Here is a 14,778-nt window from a genome sequence, read left to right on the forward strand (position 1 = left end):
CTGCTTTGATCTGTGCAACTGGCACTGTTGCAGGAAACTAACACCATAGTCTCCACATCCAAATGCATAGCTGGCCCCTGAGATCCCAGTCAACCCCACAGCCCTGTTGCTTTCCACAGAGATCATGGCTGCATGTGGCCTGTTTTGCCCTCCTGTCCATCATTCACAGGAGACTGTAAAATCCAGACATGGTTGTGTTAGTTAGCTGCTCCTCTTGTGGGATCCAAATGTTCTTTGGCACTCTTGCCTTTTAAATAAACTTCATAGTGAAAAGAGGGGTGGAGTATGCATTTGTCTGGGTTGCAGGGGCAGAGAGATTATTGTGTGTCTTTTGCACCTGTCGCCTCTCTAGCCTTGTCCAAATAAGTGAAAATGCAGCTGAAATAACAGGAGAGCAGAATAGCCGCCTGAATTTTGACGTCTTTCCTTTGTTTACTGCATCCTGCAATATTACCCTGCACCTCCAACACAAGCAGAGCCTAGACTTCTGATTCAGACAAGGATTCCCTGCATTATCCAAGTCAAGCCTCTCACAGCCTTTTGGCATTTTGTTTTAAACACACACACACACACACACACACACACACACACACACACACACCAGAGAGAGGGGGGGGAGAGGGAGAGGGATAGGAGAATACAAAAACAGACCTATTCGTACAGTAAAGAGGTGAGGGGGGTGTCCCTAATTCATGTGTCCTGGAATCACCCTTCCCTCATTCAGGGATTGTAAGAAGTGTTTTGTTTTTGATACACTTTAAAGGACCAGTGGGAAAACAGAAGATCCTCCTTGGAAATCCACAACTGCTACTGGCCTTACCCAAATAAGCTATTCTCAGAGTATTTATATACTTAAATGGTGGACGTGTGTTTTTGGTGGGGGGGGGGGGCGAGACCATATAACAAGGTTGTGTACAATATTAAAATATCATAGAATCATAGAATTGTATAATTAGAAGGGACCGCAAGAGTCATCTAGTCTTTTAATGCAGGAATCACATCCTATACTACAGTAGTACATTAGTACATTAGTGCAACATCAATACTGTACATTAACATAAATAGAAACATCAATAAAGACTGGTTGGTAGAAAAAGAAAGAATAACATTGCAAAGGCATGTCTGAACAGAACAATTTTTAAAAGACATCTAAAATAAAAGAGATGACTAATGCAGTAATTCTACTGGCAGGAAGTTCCACAGGGCAGGGCCTGCCACAATAAAGACTTGTCTCCTAGTAAAGGCTGACCTTGGATATGGGGAACCAACAGAAATGCCCCATCAGAGGATTCCAGTGACTGAATTGTGGTGCCAGATAGTGATCAGATAGTCCTTAAGGTACTTCGGACACCAGTTGTTTAGGGCTTTATGAATTTGCACAAGATTCTTGAGCCTGGCCTGTTAAAATCATTGAAGCCAATAAACCTAAGTTTCTCACGTACATTAATGCTAATGTGTCTAACTCTGAGTATGAGTAACATTTAAACCTACCTAATTAGAAATAATACCATCCTTTGAAATTTGCACTTTTTGCAGTTTTGCAATGCAGTTTTTCAGCCATCTGGTGTGTACAGAAATGCATCTACTAGGATAATGTGGGCATAGAAATGGATGCATTTGTGAAAGTCACTTACAAAAATGCAATATAAGATCATGTTTCAAAAATGTGTACATTGCATACAAAAATGTGTACATTAGGAGACATTCACGCTAAAATGCTGGTGAGTTTCCTGGACTTAAACAAAAAGCACTAACAAACTGCTCCGGAAATGTAGAGAACTGAATTTAAGATTTGAAAAGTGAGAAACTGAGATAATCCAAAATTGGCAGATTATTCCATCCCCCGCATATTGTCTATTCACCCATTGCTGACCCATTGCTGCTGAAAACCCCACTCCCAACAGCCACACACATACTGTTATTTTAAAGGAAAAAGCCAGAGATGTTAAATCAAGGATGGGGGACCTGCCTCACCCCCCCCCAATATTAAATTTAGTTCTTGAGGGAGTCAGCGTGGCAGAGGCAAATAGCACATCCTCCTTGCTGGTAATATGTTTCACAGGCATTGTGCATTATGTGCCCACAAGTGAAAAAGTTCTTCCCAAATTATGAATCCCAGAATCCTTTGCATGTTGCCTTGCCACATTGGTTGATTGGGAGGCACATTTTAATCTGCATTGAAGCTTTACTTGGTTCATCACCCTGCTTACCTGATTAAAACTTAGAAGTACTGTACCAGTTTGTGTGTTTGAGGGAGGTGCTAGTAACGCAACAGAGCCTTGATTTAAGGAGCCATTGGAAAGATTTCAAAAAGAAGGAAGAGCTGTTGGCATTTTGTTATTTGTGGATTGCTCAAATTCCCCATCAACAGATGCCCAGCAATAAAGGAGACCTTTCCGGTAACCCATTTATGTGGAAGTCAGAACAATCATTATCCCCTAAGTCAGTGTTCCAAAAGCCCATTAAAAGACAGGGGATATAGATATTAAACCACCAACTAGCTTATGCCCTTAACTTTGAAGCAGGCTCATACAACTAAAGCAGGGACAGGAACGCAATGGGCTTGGCTGAGAGTGCATTTTGGCTACTGCTGTGCTCTCTGTCCCTGGTGGCTGGTGCCCACTGAGACTGGTAGGTCAGAAGGCAGAGAGGTCAATAACAGGTGGAGCCAGATCCAATGGCAGGCGGAGCCAACTAGTTTATTTATTTATTAAATTTATATACCGCCTTTCATCATAAGGTCTTAGGGCAGTTCACAGAATAAAATACAAGATAAAAACACAAGTAAATAATTAAAACAGTTAAACAATAACCTCCGCTTCACACAGGTACATATTAAAAAGCTGCAGAATATTAATCAGCCAAAGGCCTGGTTGAAGAGGAACCTATTTGCCTAGCACCTAAAATATATACCAGTCGAACCTCCAAAGGGATAGCAGGGAAAGCTAGTACAGAAGTCAGTATAGAAAATGCGCTTCTTGTGTTATCACCCTCCAGACGTCTCATGGAGGAGGCACACAAAGAAGGGCCTCAGATGATGAACACAGAGTCTGGGTGAGAGGTGGTCCTTGAGGTATTGTGGTCCTGAGCCATTTAAAGCTTTATACAGTAGGTCAAAACCAGCACCTTGAATTGGGCCCATAAACTAATTGGCAGCCAGTGCAGTCAGGCCAGGAACAGTGTAATAATATGCTCAAACCATCTTGTCCCAGTGAGCAGCCTGGCTGTCAAATTCTGCACCAGCTAAAGCCCCTGAACCATCTTCAGAGGCAGCCCTACATATAACATGCTGCAGTAATCCAACCTTGAGGTTACCAGAGCATAGACAACAGTAGTTAGGCTATTCCTGTCCAGATAGGGGTGGAGCTGGGCCACCAGCCAAAGCTGATGGAAGGCACTCCGGGCCACTGAGGCCACCTGAACCTCAAGCAACAGCAAAGGATCCAGGAGTACCCCCAAGCTACGTACCCACTCCTTTAGAGAGAGTCTAACCCCATCAAGCGCAGGCAACCTCCCACCCAACTGGTCGAGGGAACCACCCACTAACAGTGTATCAGTCTTGGTTGGAAGGAAGAGGGCAGGCAAGTGGGGACTGGCTGCAGGCCATCTGAGGTTGGTGAGGCAATTTGCCCTAGTAGACCAGCCTCCACTGCTCTCTGTTAGAGAAAGGGGCAGCCCTGTTCAGGGAAGTTTTTAATGTGTGGCATTTTAGTGTATTTTGGATTTTTGTTGGTAAGCAGAGGGAGAAAAGCACTGTACTCTCCCTGTGCCGAGAGTCTCTGATGCAGATTTGGACGCTTGAACGCAAAATTGAATGCAACTTTGACCCTGCAATGACATTTCCCCCAGACACAGAAAAGAATGGAGCAACACTTGTTCATTGTTAACAATAATATGAGTGAGATTCTCCAAACAGCACAGCATGAACGTGGGTATGCTTTCCTTTGCAAGGGTGCCACTGTGGTTAGACACCCCCCTGCTTTCCATGCTTCTGGTGTTTGCAAAAGTTTTGAGGAGGACATTCTGCTTCACTCATGTGTGTCCCATAACTTCCAGATGAAATCCTGTAACATTTTGTACTACAAATATTTCAGGGCACGGGGTTGTCCCACTTTTGTTGCAATAGTGCCCCTCTTGACAGTGATAGTGTGGGAATACTGGGGAAGTCACAGGACAACAAATGAAGCAGAATGACATGTGGATGGTCCAGTATGAAGCCACCACAAATGTATCATTATTGCATCAATGACATGTTGCAAACAAACAAACAAACAAACAAAAACAGTCTGGAGGGCCGCTGATTTTTATTTACAAATATACAGCTATGTGAGTGTTGTGAGTGTCGATGGAGGCACAAGAGTCCATGGCTTCCACATCAGAACACTAGAAAGTGCCAGCCAGCACCCCAGAATGCTGCTAGCTTACAGAGCTGAAATGTGACTCTGTCTCACTTCTCTTTCCCCCTCTGACAAACTACAATTTGTTCCTCTACACAGACACCTGGATTATACCATCCTTGCATAAGACTGGGAGGAGATAAGAACATTTCATATTGGGTATCTCCTAGGCATTGTGAAGACTTGAGGTGGGTGGGAAACCTCAGGCCTGGAGGATTAATGTGGCCCTCCAAGCCTCTCTATCTGGCCCTTAGGACTCTTTCCCTCCTTTCCAGACTTCACCTAACACTGCTCCTTGAGTGTTTTTGGCTGGCTGGAATGTGTCCTTGAACTGCCTCTTGCTTCTTTGTGTGGATGTGCACTGGGAATTACTGATTTTCCCATGGCTGCAATGTAAAGCAGGTGCTCTCTGACATTTCAGACCTTCTTGCATGCAATGCATGTGCTCTGTTACTGAGCTTTCAGCTTTCCTGGAGGAATTCCACAAACAGCAGATCGCATGCTTGGATCCCACAGACCAGCGCGTTTCCTTTTGTCATGTAAAGAAGTAATGGCACTCTGTCACTGATCACAAGCCTGCAAGAGATGCTAATCTGTAAATCTGGTGGTACATGCTCATTAGAAAAACAAAAAAATCGGAACTGAATCTTAGAACCTGTTTTTAAGCCCCATCTCTGGGGTGCTCGCTTTGGCTGAGTGTGCACTGGATGGATGTTAACAAAATCAGGTCTATTAATTGTGCCAGAAAGGTTAAGATGGCCAGGTCAAGTGGAATGATTAGATGATGGAAGTCTACTGAAAAAGTTATGTCAGGAATTCAGTTGGAAGGAGACCAATAAGTGGACTATACAACCTTTAGAAGACATCTGAAGGCAGCCTTGTGTAGGGAAGTTTTTAATATTTGATGTTTTATTGCACTTTTATATTTGTTGGAAGCCGCCCAGAGTGGCTAGGGCAACCCAGTCAGATGGATGGGGTACAAATAATAAAGTTGTTGTGTTATTAAAAAGACAGAGAAGGATTTGGAGCAGTAAAAATGAAAAAAAAATCACAGAAAGCAATCATGGAGGATAATTTTAAAATTAAATGCTATATTTGTGATGAGAGAAAGGGAAAATATCATGGGCGTACCCAGTGCAGGGCAGGGGGGTAGCTGCCCCCCCCAGAAGCAATAAAGGGGGGAAATGGTATAAAACAGCTCGCGGCACGCACTGTTGTCAAGGCAGTTTACCTTCTCGGTCGGGTACACGATCTTGCCGCAGCGGGCAGGGCCGTCTTAACTATACCAGCTGCCATGGTCTGGTGCCCTGCCAGGCAGGGCCAGGCACGGCGGGCAGCTGGAGAGCATGGCACGACAGGCAGGGACGCTGCCAGCTGTGCTCCGCCTCGGCCTGCTTGGCTGAAGTGAAACGGCAGCAACAGCAGCGAAGCTGCCTCCGTCGAGGGGAACCTGGACCTGGACCTGGGCTAACTTGAATGTATGAAAATGAGGTCCCGCGGAGCATTGTGGGGCAGCACTTTCTGTGCTGTGCTCGCTGTGACTTGAAGGAGTGTGGGCTGAAGTTAGCCCAGGTCCAGGTCCAGGTTTCCCTTGACAAAGGCAGCTTCGCTGCTGCTGCCTCGTTTTAGTCACCGCTGCCGGTAAACAAGCGGGCGAGGCAGACACGCAAGCGTGGGTGGCTCTGTGTGGCCCCCTCCCCTCGGGGGGGCGTGGATATTGACCACGCCTCCTGGAGGGAACCCGGCCACGTCATCGCCAGCCAGCCAATCCTAGGTACGCCCATGGAAATTATCATTTTGATTTTTGGGTTGAATCCAGTGTTAGGACTATTTTAAGTAGACCCATCGAAATTAATGGACAAGACCAAGTTAGAGTCATTAATTTCAATGGGTGTACGCTGAGTAGAACTAGTTGGACCCAACCCTTTGTATTGATGGTGACCTCCAGAAGTGCAATAGACCACTCATGGCAGGTGTAAGGTATCTTTGGTCCCTCTAGATCAGGCATGTCAAACCTGCGGCCCTCCAGATGTTTTGGACTACAATTCCCATCTTCCCCAACCACTGGTCCTGCTAGCTAGGGATCATGGGAGTTGTAGGCCAAAACATCTGGAGGGCCGCAGGTTTGACATGCCTGCTCTAGATGTTGCTGAACCACAACTATGATACCCACCCATCCGTGCTGGGACTCGTGGGAGTTATAATTCAGTAACATCTAGAGCGCCAAAGGTTCCCCTAACCTGATATATGCACTTTCTAAGGAGGGAAGAGCAATTGCAAGGGATAGGCTACATTTCTTCTCACTTTACTACTTGGAAGCCAGCCCTCCCCCACGATCAATGTAATGGACTTGCCCTGCCATCTAAGACTTAGTAACATAGGAATCTACCTTGGTATAAGACCATTAGAACACCTGTTTTGTGTGCTGAAGGTCCCAGGTTCAATCCCCAACATATTTAGGTAGGATTGAGAGAAACTCTTGTCTGCAATCAGGCGCACCATCTATTTGGGGCCATGGGGACCAAGCCCCTCCCAATTTTTAATGTAGGGGCTAGGGCCCCCAAAGTTCTGCAGTGGCTGCCACACATACTGCAGGGTACCTGCACAACAGGTCAGTGTGCTCCACAACGTGTGAGAGTGATGGCAGCATGCTATGGGATGTGCTCACGTCATGTGTGCATGCCATGGAGCAAGCATGCAAGGTGTAGTGACGGTGCACGGCCACGAGCCCCCTCAGTCATGTACTGGATGTGCCAAACTGATGTGCCACACAGCATCAGTCTAGTGATAGGGCCGGCCTTGGATCATCTCTTGGAGAAAGGTTGCATCTGCCATATGATTCATTTAAAAATTCCCTCTGGCTCACAAATGGCCAATAGATACTGGTTCAGCTGAATGGTCATCCTTACCCATTTTGCCCTGTGTGGCTGAATATGTTCATAAAATATTGTCCATCTCTCTCAAGTACATCAGATTGCAAGATACAATGCACATCTTTTTTAAGAAAGAAGAGCAATTCTGCTGTGCAAACAATATCATTGTTAAAGAGCTATTAGTTTTGCTGTAATAAAAACATTTTAGCAGATAGCAATGGATCTCTCTATTACTGCAATCCATGCACTTTGTCCCCATTTCCTTTTGTCTAGGAGACAATTTACAATTTTATTACTCTCTGCTGCATCTCAAATTCATTCTTTCTTTGGCAGAAACAGATCAGAAGGAGATACTCTGGCTTCATATAAAAATATAAATACCCACCAACTGGGAAATTGTCATTTAGAGTTAGCCATAAACATTTCATTCATGTTGGCTCAGCCTTGCTGTAATGCTAATGGTGTGAGCTTTGTTTTGCTAGATTCATTCTACACCGTGGAGGGAAAATAAGTTCAGCTTCCTTCTGTTGTCACATGTTTTAATAGGAGGAACAGTAGAATGATAGGATTGAAGGGGCTGTAGCTCAGTGGCAGAGCATCTGCTTTGCATGCAGGAGGTGCCACGTTCAAGCCCCAACATCTCCAGGAAGAGCTGGACCCTTCCCAGTGTCAGTCAGTGTAAACAATACTGAACCAGATGAATCAATAGTTGAACTCAGTATAAGGCACCTACCTAATATTCCTAATATGCTTCTGTGAAAGGTCTTGTAGTCCAACCTCCTGTTTGGTGTCAGGCATCCAGAGTAAGAGCATCCCTGATGGATGGCTGTTGTAGGGGCAAAGACGACACGACTTGAGGCAGGTTCAACTCAATGTGAAGGTGACCAAGAGCAGAGCTCGAGCGCTTCCTTTTATTGAAAGCTCAGGATGACAGTTAATCATTACAACGACAGTGTAACTTCTAGCCAATTACAGCAGTGGAGTCCCATACAAGGTGATGTTTCCTGTAACGTCACAACTGGTCACTCCCTAAGACATCCTCCATAGCCCATGTGTTGTTTTGCCATGCCCTCTGTCCATGCTCCAAGCACATGTCACTCTGTAAACACCCCCTCCTAGTTCCCATTGTGTTGCCCTCCTTGGCTTGACCCATCTGGTTTGTCCTGATTCATCCAGTTCCGTCCAGATCCTCCTAGCTCTGTTGTGACCTGTTGCCCTGCTGACCTGAGCCTCTGACCTGTCCTTCTTCACGTGTTTCCCATTCTGGCATTAGCCAGTTTGCCGTGCTAATGCCCACACTCTCGAAGATCGGTGTGGCTTGCCAGCACTAGATCTCAGTCATTCCCACACATGCCAGCACAATTTCCTCGTGTAATCCCCACAGATGGCCACCCCAAATTTACTGGAAGACATCCAGCAAGGGCAAGCCCATCTGCCCTGGAAATTGTTTCTGATGGCAAACTGCTCTTATCATCAATAAGCTTATCTCAATATTCCATCCAAATCTCTCCTCCTGTAAGTTCAGCCCTTTGCCGTGTGATAGCCCTTCAGGTTCTAGAAGAACATATTCAGTGTTAGTCATACTCAATGTAGACCTATAGTCTCGTTAATTCCAGTGGGTCTCCTCTGAGTACAATTTAGCCCTCGTCTGCTCTATACGTTTAAAGCAGTTGCATACTACTTTAAACAGTCATGACTTCCCCCAAATAATGCTGGGAACTATTCCCCTCACAGAGCTGCAATTCCTGGAGTGGTTCAACAATCAATCCTGAGAGGCCTGCATAGAAATTGCATTTTAAAAAAAACCTATGAAATTGAAATTTACAGATTTGCCCGAATGTCCAGTGATGGTAGAGTTGGAGTCCTTGGTATGAGAATCAGGATGGCCCAAGTGTCTTTGTTTCCCTGTTTAGGGAAGCTTTTAACGTTTAATAAATTACCGGTATTGTATTTTAATATTTCTGTTGGAAGCTGCCCAGAGTGGCTGGGGAAACGTAGCCAGATGGGTGGGGTATAAATAATAAATTATTATTATAATATTATTATTACACCTGTGATATGTTAGAGGGCATGAGGACAATGAGATTTTCCAGGAAGTTGGATTCTGCACCCAGTATTACTGGTATATGTTGAGACTATCCTACATTTTAATGCCTGGCTAATGACTCCTTCCTTATCTTGCAGTGAAATACAAGCAGGCATCTTATACACTTACCGGGTTTCAGTAATTTCTGGGATGGAAGAGAGCGAAACATCCCCCCCACTCACCTATGTCCATGGAAGCGGTTACTGTGGAGATGGGATTATCCAGAAGTAAGTGCATGGTGCTTTTAAATTGATTTGACGACACATCTAGGGATCTGAACATCTGTAGCCCAGCAAATGCTGCTAGAGTACAACTCTCATCAGAGTTGGCTGCCTAGGCCTGAGTGTCGCCTCTGGTGAGCAGGATAATCCACCGTTCAAGGCAGTAATGAAGGTGTGTAGGTACCTCAAACATTATCTAGTCCAAGCACCTATGGATACAAGAATGAGACATTGGGGTCATAATAGATAGCTCAGTGAAGATGTCGACCCAATTTGCAATTAAAGGTAAAGGTAAAGAGACCCCTGACCATTAGGTCCAGTCGTGACCAACTCTGGGGTTGCGCGCTCATCTCGCATTATTGGCCGAGGGAGCTGGCGTATAGCTTCCAGGTCATGTGGCCAGCATGACAAAGCTGCTTCTGGCAAACCAGAGCAGCACATGGAAACGCCGTTTACCTTCCCGCTGTAGCGGTTCCTATTTATCTACTTGCATTTTGATGTGCTTTCGAACTGCTAGGTTGGCAGGAGCTGGGACCAAGCAACCGGAGCTCACCCCGTCACAGGGATTCGAACCACTGACCTTCAGATCAGCAAGCCCTAGGCTCAGTGGTTTAACCCACAGCGCCACCTGGGTCCCTTTATCATTAGGTATCATTAGGTCATGATCATTAGGGATCATTAGGTAATGAAAATAAAACTGCTGATATCATCTTGCCATTATTCAAATCTTTGATGTGGGCACGTTTGGAATGCAGTGTACAGTTCTGGTTGCCTCACCTGAAAAAAGGATATTGTAAAGTTGGAGAAAGTTCAGAAAAGGGCAACCAAAATGATCAATCACTACCATGAGGGAAAGTTGCAGGCGGAATCTGGGTATTGGGGTCTATGAGCAAAAATTTGGACTGTAAAACTGATTACTAAAGGTTGCATAACTTGCCCCCCCCCCATTGATCCACAGTGCTGAAATGGTTGTGCATGCTTTTAAAAGAGCATTCATGTTTTCTTTATGCTACATATAGACTTTTGTTGTACAATAAAGTGTTTTGTGGTCTACTACTAGGATTGGAGGGGAAATAAATTCATTTCACAATTAAAGGCAAACTTACCCAATTCACACTTTCAGAAATAATATGTGAACCCAAGCACAGCCATCTTTCAATATCCACACTTCTCCAAATTTCACAGTGCAGTTTTTGCACTGTGCCTGACCCCTAGTCTACCATTCTCATCATGTGTTGAGTGACGTTTTGGGGTCACTCCTGGGTTCAGCATCATGTGTGCAAGTGTGATCACACGTATTTCAGGCGGGGTGAAACTAGGCTTTATTTCACCTGGGTCAAAGACCCAGTTTGGCACACACACACCCCTTGCTCATTTGCATACACACAGACTGGGAGCCTCAGTGGTGCCCCTCTGGGGGATTCACCTGGAGCAAAAAACCTGGCTAGCTCCCCCCCCCCCCCATAACTACAGCTCTTATTTCAGGCATGTGTTAATCAGTTGTTGCCTGTATACTAGGAAGAAGTGTGCACAAAATGAAAATATAATACAAAAATGCATACTGGGGAGAATCGTAAACGGATGTGGAAATATTGAAAACTTAAGACTGTAAAAAGGAGAAACTGAATTTGACAGATTTTTATTTTTCTTACTTTCCCTCAATATACATTTCACTTTATCAGCCTGTAATGGGAGAAGGAAGTAGAAGAGGCAGAAGGGGTTATTTGGACCATCACATCATTAATTTCACCCCTTTTTTGTATCTTGCTCTCAGGGACCTCGGGGAAGAGTGTGACGACATGAACAAGGTCAATGGGGATGGATGTTCCCTCTTTTGCCGCCAAGAGTTGTCTTTCAATTGCATCGGTAAGTGTCTTTGGCATGGCATGGCATGGCTGGTGGCATAACTCTTCTGGCTACCAATCAGCTATGGGGTGGGGGTGGGGAGTTTATTTTATCGGTATGGATATGTTGAGGCTACCTTGCTTTTTCTGTGACTTTTCTTGCTTTCATTGGGGATGAATTTTATGAGTTGTTGGTTTGCTGATTTTTGGATTTTGGATAGAGACTAGATGTTTGGACAGAAGAGCAAACACTTGAGTCTTGAGCTTTATAGGGCCTGATTGATCAGGCTTGGTCTGTAGGGTCAGCTGATGAAATTCTCAGGCAAGCTTGGATGGCACCCTTGAGGCACAATACTCAGGCTTGCAGTGACAATAGCCAGGGCCAAATTGCTTGCAGTCCAGGTTCGGTATCTCAGTTTCCTCGTATCATATGTGTTTGTGCTTTCTACATGATCCCTGCAGCTAATGTGTGCAAAAAGGTGTGGGCGGGAAGCTGGCTTCATTGGATGCCCTGAGTTCTAGCTTACCTTCCAAGTCCTGGACTGCAGAATCCGGGACCGGCAGCCGTGTGACACCGGAAGTTGCGTCGACGTAACTTGCGGTGTCGCTTTGCCCTTCTATGGGCACCAAAAATGGCCGCCGCTGGCTTCGAAAGTCGCTTGTACGCATGTCAGGAAGTGCGTTGACGCAACTTCCGGTGTCGCCCCGCCCATCTATGGGCACCAAAAATGGCCGCCGCCAACACCGGAAATCGCGTCTAGGCACTTCCGGACATGCGTAGATGCAACTTTTGAAGCTGGCGGCGGCCATTTTTAGTGCCCATAGAAGGGCAAATCAGAAAGGAAAAAAATGGACACAGGCAGGAGAAAATAAGGGAGAAAAACGGGAGGCGAAGTGATACAGGGGACCACCGGTAAAAGGTAAGTAAAAACGGGGGGTTTCCCGGGGAAAACGGGGTACTTGTCAGCTATGATTACAAGAAAGGGAGAAAAACTCCTCTCTATCCTTTCTCTTCATGTCATGTATAATGTAATGCACTTCTATAAAGAGTCCCCTTACTTGCATTTTCTCAAAGCTACCAAGTCCCCAATTCTGTAATCTTTCCTTATAGGGAAGTTGCTCCAACCCTTTGATCATTTTGGTTGCCCTTTTCTGCAGCCAGGACGATTTTACACACACACACACACACACACACACACACACACACAACAGTATTCAAAGTGCAATCTCATTTTGGAATTGTATAATGGCACTGTGATATCTGCAGTCCCTAAACTTCTCTTCTTTGCATAGAAAAGGGGTCTATTTATTTCATGGCCATTGGCCTCCATTAACCTGTCTCAGGAATTGTGAACCTGTGGCCTTCCACGCAAAGGGTCCCGTCACTTCTGACCTTTGGTCAAGCTGGATGGGGCTAATGGGAGTTTGAGTTCAGCAACATCTGGAGAGTTACAGGTTCACCAACCTTCATCTGTCTTATCTGCAGTCATACCTCTAGTAACATATCCTTCAGGTTGCGTACAACACGGGATATGTGCGCGCCAAACCCGGAAGTAACAGAATGGGTTACTTCCAGGTTTGGCGATTCACGCATGCGTAGATGCGCTGAATGATGTCACACGCGTGCGCAGAAGCGCCAAATCGCGCGGGAAGCATACACAGATTTGGCGATTCAGGGTAAGTACTGCTCTGGATGCGTACGGGGCTCTGGAACGGATCCTGTGTGTATCCAGAGGTACCACTGTATCTCCAAATCATCTGCCACAATCTGTCTATCATTAAGGTACTACTGGTCCATGAGTGTAGTTAGAGGGAGGCAGGGGGCAGCTGCCCCCCCCATCAAGTAAATGCATAACTGAAAGTAGAAATAATCAGACTATTTGAAATACTCACTGAGGTCACTTGGATGATGTTGTGCAAGAAAGAAGATTCCACCTAAACATTAGGAAGAATTTCCTGACAGTAAGAGCTGTTCGACAGTGGAATTTGCTGCCAAGGAGTGTGGTGGAGTCTCCTTCTTTGGAGGTCTTTAAGCGTGACAGGCATATGTCAAGAATGCTTTGATGGTGTTTCCTGCTTGGCAGGGGGTTGGACTGGATGGCCCTTGTGGTCTCTTCCAACTCTATGATTCTATGATTCTAACTGGCAACCCAACTGAGTGCAAGCTGTGGCTTCTATGAACGGACCAATCGTGTCGCTGGTAGTTCAGTTCTGGAAACTGAATCCAAATTTCAGAGTGCAAACTTGCAGGGCCTGTCTAGAAATGACTGGAACTTTCCCACAGGCTATTTATATTGTGTGATCTGGTCCATGGGGTCACGAAGAGTCGGACATGACTAAACAACAAATTTATATTGCAGAAAGCCCTCAGACCTCAGTCGATTATAATTCAGTTTAGGCAAGTTCACAGTTCGGATCAGTGCAGAGTTCATAGCTAATGTATGCTGTGAGCCAGTGTTTTATTTAAATATAGTGTAACTCCCACCTAGTCAGCCATACCTAGGACACATCAATTGTTTTGAAATGAATACAGGAAAGTTCTTGAATTTTTGTAAGTTTTAAGACTTCAGCTCTGAAGCTGAACTATGGTGCACCATGTGGAAGGAGAAGAAACTCAGCAAAGAGCAGTTGAAAGAGCTGAACATAGCAGACCTAGTAAAAGAGTCAGAAATCTTTTACCCTGCCACAAAAAGGCTCTGCCCATCTCTCTTGCTCAGCCCTAGGGTGGTCATTCAATACCTTGTGGAGAGTAAAGACCCAGCTAAGGTCGGCCATGACAGGGGAGCATCTCAAGGGGCTATGCTCACTGAGTGTGCACAGAAAAACTGCATTGGGGGAAAAGAGGAATTTGAGAAGGAAGTGCTGTAAAGGTTTCCACCAAATCCAAGAAAACTTGTTTTAGTTTAGATTTATATAAATAAATAAAAAGGTGTGTTCTTTGTAATTTTGCAAAATATACTCATTAACCTCATGAAAGGTACTCCCTGGTGTTAATTTTTTATTTCACTTCCTAGTTTTCAAAAGGCTGAAGTTTTGACAGATTTTTCTAAGCACTTGGGGTCAAAAGAAAGTAATTTCAAACAGCTGTTGTTGAGACATTTCATTCTGAATCTGCTACCTGAGGAAAAGCAGTTGTATAGCAAAAACATACTTCTTCCCAGATGACTCTGGGGATTATAGCTCTGGGAGAGGAATGCTTTAATTGAGATTCCTGCATTGCAGGGGGTTGGACTAGATGACCCTCAGGACCCTTTCCAACTCTACAAATCTATGATTCCATGAATGCCTATAGATAACAGAATTCTTTTTAAAATGCCTCAAATATGTGACAAGGAAAGATGTAATCCTAGTGATTGG

General features: G+C 45.0%; 1 protein-coding gene across 1 annotated transcript in view; it reads left to right on the top strand.

Annotated features, from left to right (window-relative positions):
- Positions 1–14,778, top strand: part of PAPPA (pappalysin 1) — a 247,108-nt gene that overhangs the window by 92,893 nt on the left and 139,437 nt on the right. The window contains exons 8-9 of the mRNA XM_060270600.2: positions 9,455–9,583; positions 11,352–11,443. Of these exons, the coding sequence (XP_060126583.1) occupies positions 9,455–9,583; positions 11,352–11,443 (221 nt within the window). The remainder of the gene's footprint in view (positions 1–9,454; positions 9,584–11,351; positions 11,444–14,778) is intronic.

Source organism: Zootoca vivipara, chromosome Z2, assembly GCF_965207765.1.
Source record: "Zootoca vivipara chromosome Z2, rZooViv2.hap1.1, whole genome shotgun sequence".
NCBI classification, from domain to species: Eukaryota; Metazoa; Chordata; class Lepidosauria; order Squamata; family Lacertidae; genus Zootoca; species Zootoca vivipara.